This window comes from Gasterosteus aculeatus, chromosome 17 (assembly GCF_964276395.1).
Source record: "Gasterosteus aculeatus chromosome 17, fGasAcu3.hap1.1, whole genome shotgun sequence".
Lineage (NCBI taxonomy): Eukaryota > Metazoa > Chordata > Actinopteri > Perciformes > Gasterosteidae > Gasterosteus > Gasterosteus aculeatus.
Window position 1 is genome coordinate 11,927,016 of NC_135705.1, and position 20,094 is coordinate 11,947,109.

General features: G+C 46.2%; 1 protein-coding gene across 2 annotated transcripts in view; it reads right to left on the reverse strand.

Annotated features, from left to right (window-relative positions):
* The window catches only part of srgap2 (SLIT-ROBO Rho GTPase activating protein 2), a 43,834-nt gene extending 23,855 nt beyond the window's left edge, over window positions 1-19,979 (reverse strand). For both annotated transcript variants that reach the window (XM_040202890.2, XM_040202888.2), the window contains exon 1: window positions 19,347-19,979. In XM_040202890.2, coding sequence (XP_040058824.1) covers window positions 19,347-19,413 — 67 coding nt within the window. In that variant the 5' untranslated portion in view covers window positions 19,414-19,979. The remainder of the gene's footprint in view (window positions 1-19,346) is intronic.
* Window positions 19,980-20,094: the final 115 nt, after the last annotated feature.

A 20,094-nucleotide genomic window follows, 5' to 3' on the forward strand; every position in this document is an offset into this window, starting at 1 on the left:
GGAGTGTGCCACAGATTCAACACCGGCCGCCAAACATTGGGTTTAGTGTACATATTAGTATATCTATTCATTTAACGCTATTTAAATCACGCAGCGTATTCGTTCAGCTGCATTTCCTTTCCCTGCTCTCCCTCCGTCTCTGTCACACACACACACACACACACACACACACACACACACATGAGAAAATGTATTTTCATTAATTCTGATAATTCCGTGATTTGTTGAACTTTTAAGCAAAGAATCTCCAATAAAGTTCTGTGTTACAAATTAATATTGAACGAATTATTCCAGTTCAGCGCCCCCCCCCCCTCCCTTGGTCAGCCACCACACATTGAAGTTGGATGTGTGGGAAACACTGAACCTAATTGCAGAGATAACGTTGCATTTATTGAAGTTTTTCTTCCTGCGCTAAAGGAACCCGTGTCATTAAGTCAGTTGCCCCTCTATGACTGAATGGGTACAAAAACATTGGATGTTCCCAGATCACAACAATTACTTCAGCAAGCGTAATCAACACAAACAAAAGGTCAAATCCAAGGAAATGAAACTCAAGTACTATAAACCGGGATAATCCTTTAAACACAAACCTCATTGAAGCGCCCACAACCCTCAGCCAGCATTAAACACAAGAAGACTCTCAACTATTTCTAAGGAATCCAAGGGAACCAAACCCGGGGGATCTGGACCGAGGACAGGTATCGCCCATTCTGTCATTGTGTGTGTGAGTGTGTGTGCACACGAGTGTACAAACTGCAAGTGTACTGTGCAGTACGGTCGGGTCTTTCTTGCTCCGGGGGCTGATACTGCGGTACATAGCAGTGCAGAGGGGGGGGGGGGGGGGGTTAGAGTTGTACCACTGTGAGCTCATACTATTGTCCTCAGAAGAATGAAAGGAGCAGAAAGAAAAGGAGCAAGAACAGAAAGCAGTGTAAAGGGTGAGTAAGGGAGGGTGTGGGGCGGCGGGGGAGGTCAGTGCGTCGCTGTGAATAATATGTCCATTCATCCCTACACACACACAGGAAGAGACGACAAGGAGAAAGGAAGTCAGTCCGGCCAGTTCACTGCCAGTAGGGAGCACACGGGGGTTGGGAGGGGGTACTAAAACAACTACAGGAAGCATGTATGTGTGCGTGTGTGTTTGGCAGGATGGGGGTTGGATCAAGGTGTGTGTGTCTGTTTCTTCCAATGAAAGAGCCGAGAGGGAAAAAAAAGGCAGCTGTGGAGTTCACCAATATAAACCTCAGAACCTGAAACCAGGCAGGAAAAGAGGGGAGAGAGTCAGAAGGAGAGAAACTGGGCCAGAGGTTTGCAGGTTGAAGGCTAGGGGAAAGTGTGTGTGTGTGTGCGTTCACATGGATGGCGGGGCTACGGAACGTGATTTTAAGGCAGTTGAATGAGAAGGTAGGCTGAAGCCTCAGGTTGCAGATCGTATTGCCTAATAAGATTCTTCAGAAGGGTGGAATCTATTAGTTCCAGACATGCCTGCCTAATAGTGCTACGCGCGCGCGCACACACACACACACACACACACACACACACAAGCAGCCACAACCAAGCAACCAAGTGAGGAGCAGAGTAGAGGAAAAGATAGAATTACAGTACAGTTAAGTGTTGGAGGGAAAACTATTGCAGGAATGGAAGGATTCCAGCCAATGTCTTTTCCTTGGGTCTGGACTTTGTTCTGAAAACAAACACACACACACACGGACTCACACACTAAAAGTAATACAGGCATTTCCTCTCTCACCCAGAGCCTAAAACCTTTAGGAAAAGCAGTGTCCTCTTAAGGAGAAAAGTTAACGAGTTTAGTCACTTTCAGACATGGAAAACTCTACGGAGGCCAAACCATGAGAGCAGAGGACATGAGGGAGAGATGAGAGCTTCTCTGCGCTGTGCTTGAGCATAAATAAGTCACCAACAGGAGATGTCAGGGGCTGAAGTTAATGGGGTCTGTTTGGTTAATTTCACTTCTGGCCCAACTTTATAACGGAGAACAAGCTGCTGAAGGATGCTTTCAGCCAGGCAAAGAAAGCCAGCATCTGACTTCCCGGCCTTTCGTTCTTACACACCCACAAATACCAACAAAGAAATGATCAAAGAAAGATAAATAGATCACAATAGAACACATGTGACCTGCTATTTAAGTTAAACTAATCTAGCAGTGAATTGATAATCACAGCTATTGTTTGTTCGCTTCCAGCGGTGTGACGAATCAGGAAAGGACACGTCGTAAGTCCCAATGTGGGTGTCCATTTCATTGTTTAGAAAAGGTTCCCCGGTAGCATGGATGTGGACTAAAGGGACGGAGGGGACCGATCGGTCGACTGATAAAGCAGAAGGGGGCTCATGCACCTCTGATGAGCATTGGGAAACGTCCTCTGAAAGGATTGGCTGGACACTTTAGGAAATGCTCGGAGTTAGATGACAGCTTGCCTGCTTGTATCCAAGCTGAGTAACACATTTCACTAATATCTCACTACCTAATACGTAATACGTTCTTTGGGGGCTCAGTGGTGAAATATTCTCTGTTGGGCGCGCGCTGAAATGATGGATTGCAGAGAGGACACGATTCTTATTGATGTGCAGAAAACATTACTTGTTGTGTATGTTGTTCCCTTCAGGGAGACAACATACGAAGTAAAAGGGGGGACAGTGAGGGAGTTATTGCAGGGGGGTTGTACTCAGCATGGGTACATTCCTCTGCACTTCTACTCAGATCAGGAAGTCATTAACCCTTTACTGACTGGCGAAGGGAGCCTTCATCCCTCAGCTGGAGGAAGGTGTGTATGTGTGTGTGTGTGTGCTTCGAGCCATGTGGGCTCTCGTTAGGGGTCCTTGCACTCCCTGAGCTCGGTTCACAAGTCGGGGGTCAAAGGTTGCAAAGCTATCGGAGGGAGTCGTTGTCCCACGTCAACCAACTGGTGGAAGACACCTATAGCGACAGAACTATCCATTTCAGCGCAAGTTTTTAAAAAGAATCCTGCTACCTCACTCTACTGTTTGAATATGATCAGTCTTTCCAGGAGGACATTCTGCAATGCAACACTTCACCCTCCTGATACCAGCAGCACTTTCCAAACATCTAATGCTCGGATTTCTCTCCTTGGGGGGGCACAGGGTTTGGGACGTTGCGAGATTGGGGTCTCTATGCATAATGAAAAGCCTTATCAAAAGTTAAATCGTTCGTCGCCCATTTAAAGCCCCCCCTGCTCTACTAACCCAGTGCGGAGAGCGCGATGACAGAATATGTGTATTGGGGGAGGGTCAAGACAGTGGATAAAATTCAAATGTGATTGGGGCTGCAAAAAACATTTATTTCATTAATCTGCTGAATACGTTTAGCAGAACAAAAGGAAACAAGAACATCTGCAACTATTTTGATTGAACAAATAGTACTTTAAATTATTCAAGATACTCAAGCACTTCTTGTTTCCAGCGTTTTAATCATGAGAACTTGCTGCTTAAAACTCATTGGATTTTGAGTCGTTAGTTGAACAAAGAATTTGATTTGAATTTGATAACATCGCACCTCGGGCTTTATAGAGCCAGTTAATCGACTGTTAAAATTGTGGCCATACTAACAATTACTAAATTCACGTGGCAGGTCTTTAGGCTAATGCGTGTGTGTGTGTGTGGTTCATACTCAAGGGCACCATCCACCGGGTGTCACCTCTACTTCCGGTCTCTGCCGGACAGCCATCTGGGTCTCAGTCTGTTCCCGACAGCCTTCGTCTGTCTCCTCCTCTACATCTCTCCCGCTCTCTTACACATGCACACGCTTCACCGCAGGGATGAAACCCATGACAGTAAAATTACCTACACCATCTGTCTGAGGAGGCCTGTATCAGACAAAAAAGCAAAACAAAAAACACATGATATACCATCCTGGCCAGTAATATAACTAACTGTGTGTGTGTGTGTGTGTGTGTGTGTGTGCACCGACTTTCTTGTGTTTCCAAATGACCAAGGCCGAACACCCCCTTAATCTACTTAGCAGCCGACTTAGCAGTCGGGGGATTTGACTAATTCACCACCCAAGCATGGGAGGGAGCCCACTGAGTGTGCGTGCGTCCGCGTGCTGCCTTGCAGTGTGTCTCGGACAGCGCCCCCCTTTCCGCATCCAGCATAACAAGAATAGAAAAAGACGCAGGACTACGTTCAGACAGCGACGGGTAGGCGTGGGAACCATTTCCTGTGCAGACGCATCATTAGGTGGGTTCGTTCCCATCTTTATTAGCAGGTAAACACTCGTCACACTTTAAGTGAATGAGTGATGGTGCGTGATGCCTCCCTACATCAATCGTTGCTTCATCCCTCCTTCAGACTTTGACACGTCAGCATGGGGACCATGACGGCTTCGTGTGTATATGCGCATGCATGTAAAGCCCCCCCCCGCCCGAGGGAAGCGCAGTGTGTAATAGCCTCTCACTGTCGTCTAATAGCTGTGCATGGCAGCCTCAGTCCCTGTCCACCAACGCGCGCGCGCACACACACACACACACACACACACACCCCAGTGGGGTAAAGAGGCATGTAGCTAAACACATGTACGTGACTGGCATATAGCAAACTCTTATCACTGCATTCCAACAGACATCAGTGGCATGCCGAAAAATGGCCGCCGGGAAAACAAAATGTTAGAGATGTAGATAAAGTGGGAGTTGACGGAGGGCAGCGGCACCGCGAGTCAGAGGCCGTATCTGCTGACTGCTGCCGATCCTTATCTGAGTGCCAGTGGAAGGAAGCGGGCTGGGGGGAAAAGAGCAGATGGGGGAATATGTTGCCTCAGACAAAAGGATGAGAGCGAGGACAGCAGCCGAGCTTGAGATACAATCGGCCCGTCCACCTTGACGTCACATCACCGCAATTTCCAGCTACAAGCTTCTCCACCCAGACCGAGGTGGGCAGGGACGGGGAGAACTTTTATGGGCTACATGATGTAGTGATGCCAGCGGAAGGAGCGCCAGCCACATGAAGATGTCCGTCAGTGTGCAGGCTGTGTGCTTACACAAGTGTGTACATGTGATGTTGGTTTTTTTTTTAATTCTGATGAATTTATTCCTGAACCTGAACCTACACATGAACACATGTGTATTTATTCCGATATCGAATCACCAATTCATTAACAGAAAGAATGTGTATGAACATATGAATGAACATTGGTTGCAGCCCTAAACTTTACATTTACATTAAATGCATTTAAATGAATTGTACAATAACGCTATGAAAGCTCTGTTTACATGGAGGTATAAGCTGTAGATGGCAATCGGAGAACAGCGCGTGACTCACAGTGTTTGGCTCCCAGTCCTTTATTACTGAAGGCAGAAAAAGCTGAATCAGCCTATGCAGCAACTAAAAAAAACCACCCTCCCCCTTTCTGCATCCACCTCACCCTTCTCTCCGACATGCCACTCGAGAGGGATAACTTCTTCTCACGCTTGCTAACATATGATGTATATGTGCATGTATGAGGGAGAAGTGGCCTTGCTGCCGAATGACTCCTGCAGAGGCTACAGCTCGGGGAGTCGGGGGGGTTGCCGGCGGTGACAGGGCGGCCGATGAAATATGGCCACAATTTCAGCAAGGCGGCAGTCTGTCACAAGAGCCAAACCTGGATACGTGAAAAACAGTTACGATGTGCATGAGAGAAGATCAGAAACCCCACTCTACCTACCACCCTCACCCCCACCGAGAAGGGGTAGTGGTATAAACTACCACTGAGAAACATGTATTTTTTCACAGTGAAGATCACATTCAGCCAGCAAGTTCAATTCTTCCCACCTGCTTACATAGCCGCCCAGGCATTAGTCTGTGCTGCAGAGAGAGAGTGGGTGAGTGAGGGTGAGAGAGTGAGAGAGAGAGAAAGAGAAAGTGGGCCAATCCACATTAGGAACCTCCCAGGGAGCAGCACTACTCAACACCTCAGCAGAATTTTGTTGAACAGTACAAAAGCAGCACAAATCTCAAGGGAAAAGGCTTTTGTTTTGTGTCTTTGTGTCTTTACAGCGTTGTTCAGTCTTTAGCTCTTTTACATTTAGTTTCTTTCCGGTTAACATAACGATCCTGCTCTCTTGAGGTACACAAACACACACATAAAGATGTTCTTGTTTTACTTATTTTTCTTTCGTGTAATGGCTTTCACACCAACTTTACCAAGTTTAAACGGCTTGACCCAGATCAGGGTCAGTTTCCTGGTAGCAAAAGAACACAGTGGTTACAAGGATTGACTATGAATCCCCACTGGTCAAAAACAAAAGGGGGCCATGGTTTCCCTTCCGTACAGGAATGAAAATGCATCTTATGAATAATGTCTAGGTTGAATTCCATATCAAAATTGGGCAATTTCATTAATTCATGCTTAGGTTATTACATTTATAAACCATGACAAATCCTCGTTTAACTCCTCAAATTAGTTTATTCAACATGTGAAGACACATTAATGTGCAAGCAGCATCAAGTGGGTTGCATTATCCAATCACCAATAAAATATACTGTGGTTTAAGTTTGTCAGTAATTCACTTACTTTCTCTGTCATTTTGTTTGGCTCCACAGTTGCGCCCATAGACTTGTGTGTAGCTGGCAAGAGCCAGAAACTAACCTCAACAATACAGATGAGGGAATGCAATCATTTGTAAACTCATATCTATGGACTACTTTATTGCTTTTCTACAAGCCCTGTTGAGAAAGCAGCCAAGTATAACATGCATTAGGAAGAAGGGAATAAAAGTTTAAACAATTTGGCTGAAAAAATGTATATTATATTTTTTAGATAATTTAAAAGCTAATTGGCTGTATCTAGACACAAATGTTTTAATCATCGGAATATTTGTGACATTTACGTGATCTTGCCCCGTGCCAAGTTACAAATACAGGGAGTATAAACTCAGTTTAAAGCTGTGAAAATCCCATTCAGCCACTCAGAATGTGATCACAGTAATCCTCAGATCAAAGCAATAGCTCAGAGAAGTGTAGTGGCCTGTAAGTGTGTTATGCACTTACTGTGCGCACACACTGATCCATGATGTCCTGCCTGCAACTTGTGATGGGAGATCGGGTCCTCATGAGATAAAACATGGGACGCAGTTCTGAAATAGGACTCAGGTCAGTTGTCTGTGGTACTAGCACAAGGTTAGAGACCACTTTGTATTTCATTTTTTGTTGGATTATCCTTTAATGAATATGTGAGGCTTCCAGACTGAGGAAAATGAGCTTATAGAAAATACACAAGAAAAGTCTTTCATTTCAGCGGGCTTAACATGAAAGTGAAACAGATTATACTAATCACCGTCTGCATGCTAGTTGGACAAACCCATTGAATACGCATGTGTCATTCTGTAATTAAATTGTTTGTTCCTGTATGAAATGCAAACCGTAGTCAAAAGTGTTCTCATGAGGCAGTTGTGTTGAAGTAGACCGCTAATGCTCAACTCGGTAGTGTTTTCTATTGCCTTTAACAGGAGGAGCTGCAGCATTGAGAAACTATTCAAATTTACAAGATTGTATCAGACAATTATCATCTATCATCAATAATCTTCTGCTGAGAACTTACAAAAAGAGCTGACAGGCAGTGTAGAAGCAGGGCGCTCTCCACACTTCTTTTAACCTTAGTGATCTGCAGCAGCCTGAAGGCAGTGTAAAAATAAAGTACAAAAAGTGCAATAGCTGCACCAACATGATCTTTTTTTCTGATCCGACGCATTAATGTTGTTAATAACAAGAAGGACACAACGTGTACGGAGCAGCAGAGCCTCCGGTGAGGCAGGTGTGTGTGATTTGTGTAACTTATTTAGTGGTTAGGGGGCATCACAGTAAATTGATCAGCCTGCCGCAGGGCGGATCAGGGTCATTTGAGTTCACTGCCCAATTAAAAACCTCAATAAACCAATACACACTGCATTATTCCGCAGTGCAGAAAACTCAAGTAAGCCTCGAGCAAATCTTCCCAGTACCCGCAGGGTAGTAAATATGCACAAACAGTGTCGTTAGAAAGCATAACGGATCAAACCCTCACAGATAATGTCAGCTTGAAAGCATATTTAGTGAACCTGTGTAAACCTCAGCAGAGCGAGGAAACTCTCACCTCAGGTCAGCCTGAGGACGCGACCGATGCCCTCAGAGCAGCCTTTGTGCTGCTCCAACGCACACATACGCGCTATTGTTTCGCTTTCTCACACAAAACGTAGCAAGCACGGTTGGATACCACCCACATGACTACCCCGGCAGCTCAAATATTCCCGTCTCAGGGGTCCTTATCTTTGCAGCCTTTCGCCCGCGCTCCTGGAGGTGGCCTGAAATGTGACTGCTAGCCCAGGAACCGGGTGTGTTTTGCATCAATTGAGACGCGGCCACGATGGCGCCGCGGGGAGGTCAGTGATGCTGTGCTCCCATCATTGCTGTCATTTCCATATGGATAGACATGCGGGACCAAAGAGCAGTGGTTTTATTGGGGTTAATTCATTTCAGTCTTCTCATTCAGTACTGCTCACTCCTCTCAGTGACAGCAAGCAAGCATCCGTTGGAATGTAGAATGTAGTAAGATATGAATGGAGCGTCGCTGGCTTTAACCTTTCTGAGGAGGAGGCTCAATGACGGGACAAACCTCTTGAAGTGTCAGACTCTTCTAGATCTAAAGCCTAGTGCCCTCCTCCTGACACCCCTACGATTGGCCCTGTGGTTGAGTCCTACAGTTCAATTGTTTCGTTGTCACTTTTCCTGCCCTTTGACCTCACGAGAACCTGGATTCTTGGGAGAGTCTTTGGACACAAGATGGAAAAACAAAGCTATCTGCACTCCCAAACGGACTGCCCTGATACCAAGAGAAAACGCCGCTCCAACGAGAGGAGAGCGAACAGAGGGTCGGTGACTCCACACAGCGCGTGTATCTTATTTTATCAGTGATGTAATACGTGTGTGTGTGTGTGTGTGTCAGGGATGGGTCGAGCTCAGCACAACACAAGGAAGTGCTGCTGTGTGGGCGTCCACACCCTTCCCTCCTCTCTCTTGTCCCTTCCAAACTGCCTTGACGATATTTAAAAAGAATGAGACGGAGAAAAGAGGGAGCGGACACAGGAATGAAATCCCTGATATATGTTTATATTTTTTAAAGGGAGTGAGATAGAAAGGAAAATAGGAGGGCTAAAAAAAAGAGACACTGATGAATGCAACAAAAGGTGAAGGTTTGGAAGGTGCTCTGTTCTAGTAGTAAAAACATGACAGAAACCGGGGAGAGGCGAGGTGGGCAGAACTGAGCGGATGGGGGGAGGGGGTGGAAGAGAAACAAAATGGGGGGCATAAGACAGTCTACAGGAGGCATATAAATACTGAAGAATCTAGAGGGAGGCAAAGAGAGAAAGCAATGCTGTCTGTGGCGTTGTGCTCAGCGGCGTGCTGCTGAATTATTGATGCTGCCTCGGTGTTGAAGAGGGGAACACTTTCACATACACACTGTGCAATCTCTGCATCATAAACATGCTTCTGGCCGACACACCAACAAACAATCACTCCTCTGGAGGGCACAACAGGGTCCGTGGCTGGCAGGGGAGACAAGTGGAAGTCAAAAGGTAACAGCAGACAGGGGGAGGCTCACATGTGGCCCGTACCTGTTCTACCTGACTCGCACTGGCAGACCATCTGGAGCCAGACACGAGGAAAAGCGGGGGGAGTCATTACAGGCGTTTATTGCACGACAATTCTCTCTAGTTTGAAAGACTACAAAGCGCCCGCTCCTCGCTCTCCTTCATCCCTTCCCCGCCTGCGCTTGTCTCCCTCCCTGGCTTATCCGCAGAGGAAGCCTGTTTGATCTCGCGGAGTCCTGCTGTTCTGACTCCACAGCTCCCAGACATGGGGCATACGCTCCTCTCGCTCTGCTCACCAAGCTCCCACGCCTCTGGGCAAAAGAAAAGGGGGAAAATCACACACCCTCGCTCCCCTCCCTGCTAGAAATCAGACACATTCTCCCTGTTTGTACCAAAGACAACAAACTGATTCAACAAAATCCAAAATGGCTTCGATGCCGACGCCAGCTGTGCTGTGTGCATATGGAGCATGTAGAACATAAGCTTCCACCGGCAGTGGATTTCACCCAGAGGACACTGGCCATCATTGTCATGGCCAGTGAGACACAATGGAGAGGGACACAGCCAGGGACCTGACTCACACATACTGTAAGCCTTCCTGGCCATTATCGGTAACAGAAACACTGGAAACAATGGGCACCAAGAGTCATCGTGTCAGGTATACAAAAGTTTTGTTATTGTTACATTTTATGGAATTCAGTGTGGTTCCATTTGCATGGCCATTAACAACGGTTTGTGTTTAATCAACAATCTTTCAAAGTGCCCAGTCACCTCAAAGAGCTGCATGTCGGTTGCTGAAAGGCATTGTCAAAAAAAAAAATCACTTGTACTCTTGTATTGTAGTTATATTTCGTCTCCTCGAACACCTGTCTGATGTTATTGCTGACTAGTATTTGACAATACACACTGTTAAAGCATTCTGTAGCAGATTCTATTGTTGCTGGCGGAATAGGAATTTCTGGCATAAGATTTTTTTTTTCCCTTTATTTATTATGACTGTTTTTTTGCCTGAATCAGTTCTGAAACAAAAACAACAACGCTGCCTAAAGGCTTTAATACAGCAGTGGGAATCCACCCCTCCGGACTGGGAATCTCTCTTGCACATTCCTCTGTGGGAATACCATCTGCACATGACAAGAGCCCCACTCACACTGAGTCACTTGGCCCGCCGCCTCCCAACCGTCACACACACGGAATGCCTGTGTGTCTGTGCATACGTGTCATGGACAGCAAACCTTTGACATGCAACGCTGCCCTCAGACAGAAAAGAGTTCTACACGGGCCGCCACACAGCAGGAATGAGTATGTGTCTGTGCGCGTATGGAGAGGGATGCTCCCATTTACACGCAGCTTGAAGCACATGGACTGAGTCGGAATGTGAAGAGGGTTGGGGGGGGCAGCAGAGGGGAGAGGCTGTGGCGGTAATCAGAGAGGGGGTATCCCACAGCAGGCCAGCACATAGTCTGTACACTGAGCGCAGAGGGACACTGACAGACAGCCTAGAGCAGCACTATGGGTGGGGTCTGTGGGGCGCCTGCACGCTATGACGTCTACCTACTGGTGCTCCTTTGATTGAATTAACAAATGATGACCGTGTCACCTCTGCATCAAGTTTATCCCTATAGCCATGTCTCGTAGAAGCTGTGGTATTTAGTCAAAAGGCATTGTCATTTGGCTCAGCACACATTGCTTTGATGTGTTGTCAGTGATGATGTACTTCTCCACCGATGTGATTTATAAAATGCTCTGTTAATCTGGCTCAATTAAAATGATACTAAGACCATTTTAGAACTCAGTTTTGATTTGTGGGGTGCTTAACAACTCTGGTATTGTCTGACATAGCTAATTACTATTCTACATATGCATCACTGCAGCCTGTATGTGTGCCTCTTAAAAATGGAACCCATTGCAATGCACAGAGCTTAGTGTCTGACTGTGTCTGCATCTCAATATGCTCCAACCCGCTTCAAACAGGCAACAACACAACTACTTTTCTACGATATTGCCATGTAGTATCGAAATACAACACTTATCAAAAAGGGCAAAAATAGATTCTCTCCACAGGCATTTCAGTGTTGTTTAGAACAACAACTTTTGTGTTTGTACATGACAGGTTTAGGAGTAGGAAAGGCCTCAGGACACGCTTAAACATGCACGAGTGAAGCGCACATATCAGCAGTTTTTTCCTCACACACTGTTTCCCCCTGGCCCTGCTCAGTGAGAGGTAGAACAAGAGAAAGAGTTTGCAGCAACCTGAAAACCAGGGCGATGCATCTCGGCACTGAGGTATGAGCCTAGGAACAGCTCCAGCACAAGGTCTGCGCAGGTAAACCACATTTCTGGGTTCATTCACACCAGGCCAACCGAGGCACTTGACAAGTCCTACCCAACCACACCCACCAACATGAGCTGATACGAGCCTGGAGACGAGTGTGCACATGATGCAGGTCCTCAGAGGCTGCATTTAACCCGTGTCAACCCACATTTATAAAACAATGTTGGCTTCTGGATGTCACAGCAACTCACATCTTCAAATGATGACTTCAATGACATACAGTGTATTGAAATACAACCAAATAAAGATCGGTTTAAGATTGGTTGCGTTTACTAACTTTGACACGGCCCGTATTTATCTATTGGTTTCTTCTTTCTTCTGATCAAGAAACCCTTCCAGACTCACGCAGGAGAGAGTACGCCAATTCTAGAAGCCTGTTCATTTGGACCACAGGTCAGGTAGCATGTGTGACATGTAGTCTTGTTTTTCAGCCGTGCTGCTCACATGCAGAACTGTCAACTGGCGCGGGGGGGGACTCATATCACAGGCTGTGCCCACGCGTATGAGCGAAAAAGGAAGACGACATGAGGACATCTGACCGCTACATCTACTTCCTGCTGCTACCTCACCAGTGACCTCGATGTAACCTCCAGCTACGGTCAACTCGTTAGCAACACACACACACACACACACACACACACACACACACACTCAAACACGGAGCGCACAGCCGGCGCGGCCGTTAAAGGGACGTGTGTGGAGGTCTGGTTTGAGTGGAAAGCGAGGGGGTTAAGGGCTGAAGCTCACTGTTTTCAAGATCAGCGAACAGATGATGCTCATATTCAGCCATCTAGCTGCCCGCCCACACAGGAGTCTATGTGTGTGTGTGTGTGTGTGTGTGTGTGTGTGAGAGAGATGACTGTGGGAAAGAAAACTACAGCACTCCTACATTCACGGTAGGTTTAATGTAAAAACTTTAAGCACACCTCTGTCTACAAGCATGAGTATATGCAGCAACAAACACTGGGAGAAAATAGGTACAAGTCAAATAGAACTAGTGCATCCACGTGACAACAAGGGGGAAGAACACATTCATATGGAAGAAAAGAGTAGAGCGAGCGAGAGCCTGCGTGTGTGTAAGTGATGCAGATTCAGCTGAGAAGAAGTGATGAATGGCTTCATTAAAACGGCATTAGCGGAGGTGTGAACCTGAATGGTGAGTGCCAGCATGCCGCGATTGCCCAGTTCCAACACAAACACACACAAAACTGACATTCTCTCCTTAACAACAGCCCAAACCCCCCATCCTCTCGCCAGTTGCAGCGTTGGATGTTGAAGCAAGTTTAAAATCAGACCACAGGCTTTTAAAAATATCAGTGACATGTCAATTTATTTCGGAGGAACAACCATTCCGAATTTCCTTTAATTAACCCGGCTACCCTCGGTCTCACACACAGACACACCCTCGAGGAAGATGAGGAAACAGCAGTGACACCATGGAGAAAAATACAGCAATTAAAATAAGGAATAAACGGAGGCAGAGGAGAGCAGACAAGGGGAGCAAAAGCAAGACATCTGAAAGAGAAAAACTAAAAAGACCACGGTTCAAAATGGAATTGAAACGTGTTTGTGCGTGTGTGCAACCTGATTAGCCAGACCCGACAGGGGACACAAATCTACATTATCCGTTCTCATTTTCTCTCTGCTCCTCACAAACCCAGAAAAATGGGGGCAATTCAGTAACCCTAGCAACCAACTCTGCCTACATGCAGAGTGAGAAGCTGCCGATAGCGGGGGGAAGGAGAGCAAGACAGAGAGAGAGATTCTGTACTCACACTCATATTGAGATGAGCAGATGGGTCAGTAACAGGGCTTCATTCCCTTCTTTATACCGCTTAAAAACACGCTCTCTTCCTCTCAGGGCGTCTGTTGCACATTTCCAAGATCCCTCTCCCTTTCCTCTGTGTGTCCCCGTTCCTCCCTTTCCCCCTCCTTGGTGAGACGCCTTGCTTTTTCTTCTCCTGCTCTCTGACCACGTATGAGGGCTGTTCAAACACAACCTGTTTCCTCTGGCGTCCCCCGGGAGATTTGTCCAGCCTTTCTACTGTTGTGTTTTTCTCTCCTTCCCTTCATTCTGCCTCCCCCCTATTTATTTACAGCTGGATGTCTGCTCTCCTATTGATTGTTTTACAGAGGATACGAGCAAGCTTTGTCTCAGACTCGCTGGTCTTTATATAAATCCCTCTGTTCTTTTAACAGTTGTTCTCACCAACACACACACAAAGATCCTCAGTGTCCGGCGTGGAGGCGTTCATGCACGCACAATGTGTGTGTGTCATATATGCTGAAATCCTAAAGTGGTGATTATTGGTTTAAGCTGCCACGGAAGGGCATGTCGAAAACGTGTGTGTCACCGTTCACTATAACTGACAGCCATCATGGGAGAGGAAAAGAGTGAGACGGAAAAGGAGAGGAGGAGAAAGAAGGAGTGAGAAAAAGGAGTTGAAGACCAGCAGTTCTTTCCACAATGGTCAGATTGTTCACTCGATGTGGGCTGACAGAAAGAAAAAGAAGAAAGAAAAAAGAGAGAGGGGGTTTCGGATTGACGGTCCGTCTGTGTGTGTGTGTATGTGTGTGTGAGAGAGGGTTGGCCAAAGCGTCTGTTTTTTACATTTTTACACCCTCTCCCTGGTTGCTCTGCAGTTGCTCTGTGTGTGTCAGATAAAGAAAGTGACATTTGAATGAAGTACCCTAACAGGGGTCAAGGCCTCTATATCAACCATGGGATTAGGTCACACACACACACACACACACACACACACACACACACACACACACACACTAGAAAATGTATTTTCATTAATTCTGATAATTCCATGATTTGTTCAACTTTTAAGCAAAGAATCCCCCAAATTGGCTCATTTACAGCTTTTAAAGCTCCAGGAAACTTTCTCAGGACTATTTAAGACCAAATAATCGCATGATAGAAAAAAACAAATAAATAAATGATAAGATAATGACAATTAGTGGTAACACTACAATGGAAATGTATTATTAAGACAAGTATTCTGTTATTATCTCTGGTTAAATATACTGAATACTCAAACATTGTAATGCAGTAAATTGATTCAGGCCACAGTGATGATTTCATTGAATAACCTGTTCATTTTATCCATAGTACGCTTCTCAATTCATATCATTATGACACACACTTAACATTATATATATATATATATATATTTTTAAAGTTCGCCCAAAACGACGCCGTCAGCCGGTCCGCCCCCACAAGGTTGTAAACCTTGAACACCGTGCTCCTGTCCATCACCTAACAGAAACCAACCATCTGAGTGGAATGCTACAGTTGCCTTTATGCAAAATGCTGGAGTTACGTGTGTGAGTGTGTTTTGCATTCATACATATGACATCAGATTTTTGTGTTTTTCACATTCAGTACACATGGTAACGTATTGACTAGGCACACAAATTGGGCACCTACACCCACCTCCACATCACAGCAGCAAGCCCCTAAGAGGAGGTGGGGAGATTTCAACCAATCCCAACAAGGCATAGCAAAGGGGTGGAGGCCAGAGCGTCAGAGTAAGCAAACAAGGTCAGAAGGAGCATCTGTTGCCCAATCAGAGCATCTGGAACATCTGGCATCCAATAAACAGCAGTTGAACTCTGACTCCGTTGACTCCCCAGACTTCTCAAACCTTCATCTCTGTAGAACTGTCGTCTTAGATCTGATACACCTGCTGCACACCTGTACAGGTTCCTCTGCATATCATGGCGATTGCAGACATTCCTCTTGTAGGCAGGGAGCAAGTTAACCATGTTGATGAACAATGTGTGCGTGCGCACGGTGCATGAACAGATGCAGAACAGTGGGACACATGGTGTGGAACACACTGTTCTATTATGGGCCATCAAATGGGAATAGAGGATTTTCATGTTTATTTAAAAAATTGCTTTATTTCTCAGTTCCTCTCTATTCTGAGACTCAACTGTGCTGACTGCAGCGGTAAAAACCATCACACACGGAGCACAACAGCATTAAATCTGTGTGTGTGTATGTTTGTGTGTAAGGCAGTTGGTTTCTTTGCACGGACACAAAGCAGTGGGCTCAAACAGGAAGCTTCACACACACACACACACACACACACACACACACTCCCTGTGTGATCGGTGTATGTTTGAGCCTCACTCCTGAACCTTAGTTTCACACAAACATCCTTCCTGGCTGATTAGTTTAAGCTCTGTTGGCATTTTTTAATTCCCCCCCCCCCAGCCTTCCCATTTTCCCTTTTGTTTCCAGCACTCTTGACAGACATCCAAACGCACACACGTTAATCTCACCACCCTGAACGGTGGTGTTATTGAGTTTCGGTGCACCACTGGACCACTGGAAGAAGAACACATAAGCAAAGCCCAAAAATATCATGTCAGCGAAAGCATCAACGTTACAATAACAATTGAGCTTTCCTCCGTTTCGTCCCCCACAAGTTATGTCAGAGGACCCCACAGCAGTACCGCTGCCTCCTTGACCAAACACACACAAATACTCGCTGAGCCGAGTATCTGTCAAATGTTTTTGCACTGCTCTGTGTCAGATAAAGAAAGTGACATTTGAATGAAGTACCCTAACAGGGGTCAAGGCCCCTACATCAACTATGGGATTAGGTTACACACACACACACGGAAATGTATTTTCATTAATTGTGATTCGTTTTTTAAGCAAAGAATCCCCCAAATTGGCTCATTTACAGCCAGGAAACTTTCTCAGGACTATTTAAGACCAAATAATGCCTTGATTGAGAAAAACAAAAACAAAAAAATATAAAATAATGGCAATTAGTGGTAACACTACAATGGAAATGTATTAGCCAAAATGTACCAGAAAAATGAAACATCTGTCAAATGGTTTTAAAGACTCAGCACTCAGTTCCTCCACAATGTCCTCCACTGCCTGGATCGAAGCCTCTCATTTAAATGTCCTGGCGAGCGTGTCGGCAGATAAACAAGGGGCGGTGCTGATAGCTGGTGGATGTGCATTGACTTGATTAATAGGAGGAAGTCTTTAATAGTGACACACCTCAGAGAAACTGGGAGTCTTTCTAAAGCGTTTTTTTTTTTTAATCGATTCAACTCTGAATAAGTTCTGTGAGCTACGAGGGGAAGGTGCCAAGCTCATTCCTTGACTCCATTTATGCGGTCTGTATAAGAATTTACCATTCATAGCGCTCTTCAAATGGGTCTAACTCACTTTCGCTTTTATCTTTTTTGTCTCCTCTTTCTTTTACTCGTTTTTTCTGTGTCTCTAGTTTCTCTCCTTCTCTCTCTGTCAGACGCTCTCCCTCACCCCAGAGTTGCTTCACAACAACTCTAATTATTTTTCTCAAAAACATAATCGCCCTATATCGGCGTGGGGAGGTTCTTGAAAATAATCAAGACCAATGCATTCCCCAAGTGCTTGAGTCCTTTTTTTGTTTTTAAGTGTACATCACGCATCTCCCTCTCCTTGCAGCAGAGATGTACGATCGTAAACCACAGGAGGATTTACATTTATTTCCCCCCTTTCATGCATGCAGTTGGTGGCTGCAGAGCAAAAAACAAGATGATACTGCTTGATACCCTCCATAAGAGAATATCTAACAGCACTGAATAAGTTAATGACAGACTGTCTCCCAGAGAAAGACTGCTGGCAATGTCACAGCAAACACACGGAGGCGCCTCTACAGATGGAAAAACCCACACACCAGTAATGAGGATGCACAGGTTTCCTTTCATCTGTTCATTCCAGATAAGTCAGACGGTATGTGGGGGAAAAAACGTGTGGACAGAGCGAGAAAAAGCTGTTGTTTCAGGAGCTGTGAAGTAACTGACAGGAGGAATCGATGACGGGGGTCGATGGACAAACATTAAGTCCACGAGCTGACAAACACAGCAGACAGCTCCCACAATGCAGACGGAGAGCCGTCACACAGGCTGGCGAGCATAAACAGCACCCTACCAGGACATCGAGACAGAGTACGCTAATGTCGCCGTGGTGACAGCTGAAGGGGGGCCAGCAGATAATAAGAGGTGGCTAACAATGAGCTGAGTCGAGTTACCCTGGAGCCATCCCTCCACTCAATTTAACTCACGAGGCTACCTGTTGGACCATGGGACCAAATCAAAGCCTGGCCCAGATTTTGGGCCGGGCTGTGAGATATTAAAGGATAAATTTGGGTGTTGGTGCTGAAACGTGACACACTCGGAAAAGGTTTGATGGGTATGAAATTGACCTCAATTCCTTTGCACCCTGACTTTCCCTCTATTCTCTGGGATAAAAAAGGGAGGGGGGGGGCTTCCAGGTGAGAGCGTTGTAGCTGAAACCTGGTAGCGGAAGTGTGCGTTCTTAAAAAAGGACATGAGAATTGTTTGCAGTGAAAACACGCCATCCATGAGAGAGTAATATCCTGCCCCCCCACAACCTCGACCCCCACTAACCTAAACTAGATGTGATAAGGAGTCACTGTAGCTCTGACTGACTGACTGTCCAGCTGAATGCATGCATGCATGCTCCTGTCTGTAAACAGAGTCATCCACAAACACACTCCTGAGACAGATATATACACACATGTATTATTATTATTTTTTTGTCTCACACCACACCAGAGGTGTGTTTTTACAACAGGCAGTGTGAGATGTATCTGCCGGCTGGCGACGGTCTGTGGTTGTACTGTATGTATGCTCTATATTATTGTCTGTGTTTTCTAAACAGCTGACACTTTACCTCCCCAAGACAAATGTCCTGATATACAGACATGTACTTACTACATATTAACAGTAAACATCTGAACGCCCCTTTCTAACCCCTACGCTACGATGTCTCGTGAGGCAGTGGGCAGAGGCGACACCAATGAACTGGGAGTAAAAAAAGGAAGGAGGCCATGGCACAAATGGATCATATAATTGCAGCATGCGTTTTAAGCCATGCACGCACAGGCACGCGCAGCATTCACGGAGGGACGGCGGCGCAAAACAGCAGCAGCAGCACGGGCACGCAGGAGACAGCGAGGGGGAGAAAACGCCCTGTCTTCCATGTCGAAACGCCCCAGCCCTCTGGGCGGTGTGCACCCTACTCACACAGGCTTTTCTTTAGATACCATACAGATCCACATCTGGACAAAATAACACTGATATCTTGCGAGTGCCCCCCCCCCCCCGCGTCTTTGTTAGGGAAATGTGTGCTGCGTCGGAGGCGAGCACGCTTTAACGCACACTTATCGGGATGTTCTGGTTTGCAAATATTGATGTTATTGGACCGTCAACATCCGTATGTGGATAATCAACCTTTAAAAATGGGGATGGTGAAATGCAAAGGGTAGCGTGACCCGTATGCGCGATAGGAGAGGTCCAGAAAACCATGCAGTCAGCCGTATCGAGGAAAAGCTCAATATGTAGAAAGGAGGCGCGGATTTAACGTTTGAGAAGCTTTTAAAAACTTGTACCTTTAACTTGGGTTTCATACTCGGCCACTATCTCCTTGTCTTTTCGGAATTTTGCCGGAGACGTCATGGCTGAGTTTGGAGATCAAACCGCTTGCCCTCCCGAGCAGCGAAGTCAATCTGGTCACAATTGATTCCCTCCTTGCAAAAAAGAAACGTAATCAGCCGGAGACTTGGTTCGACGAACCACTGGAACTGGTTTTGAAAAGAGAAAAAAAAGCCCAGATGCGAATGTCCAGCTCGTCAGCGTAGTCGCCGCTCCGCGTTGTGTCGCTGGCTGCGTTCAGTCGGGGCGCATTGTGAGTTTGGCGCTGCTGTGGTTGTGTGCTCCCATCCGCCGCCGCGCCTCGCCTCCTCCTCAAAACCGGTTATGCTGCAAACAACTTCAAGTGAGGGGAGATTCATTCCCCTTTTGAACAAAAAAACACATCGATAGTATGTCAGTAAGCACTTCCAGACGGTTTTCTCTCTCTCTCTCTCTCTCTCTCTCTCTCTCTCTCTCTCTCTCTCTCTCTCTCTTTACGCCCTGAGCGAGCTCCCGCCTGTCTGAAGTAAACTGTCCTCTGCCCCCCCCCCCCCGAAGTAAGAGAGGAGTAAATCGGAGGGGTGAGTAAAGGAGAGGCTGGTCTCGACTGGTCAGCCACAGTGCGCAGGACAGGCACGATTACACATGGTTAGTATTAATTTAGTTGCAGACAATACATTTGTTGTCGATTGTCGCAGACGTCCCACACGTGTGAGTCTCGGTCAA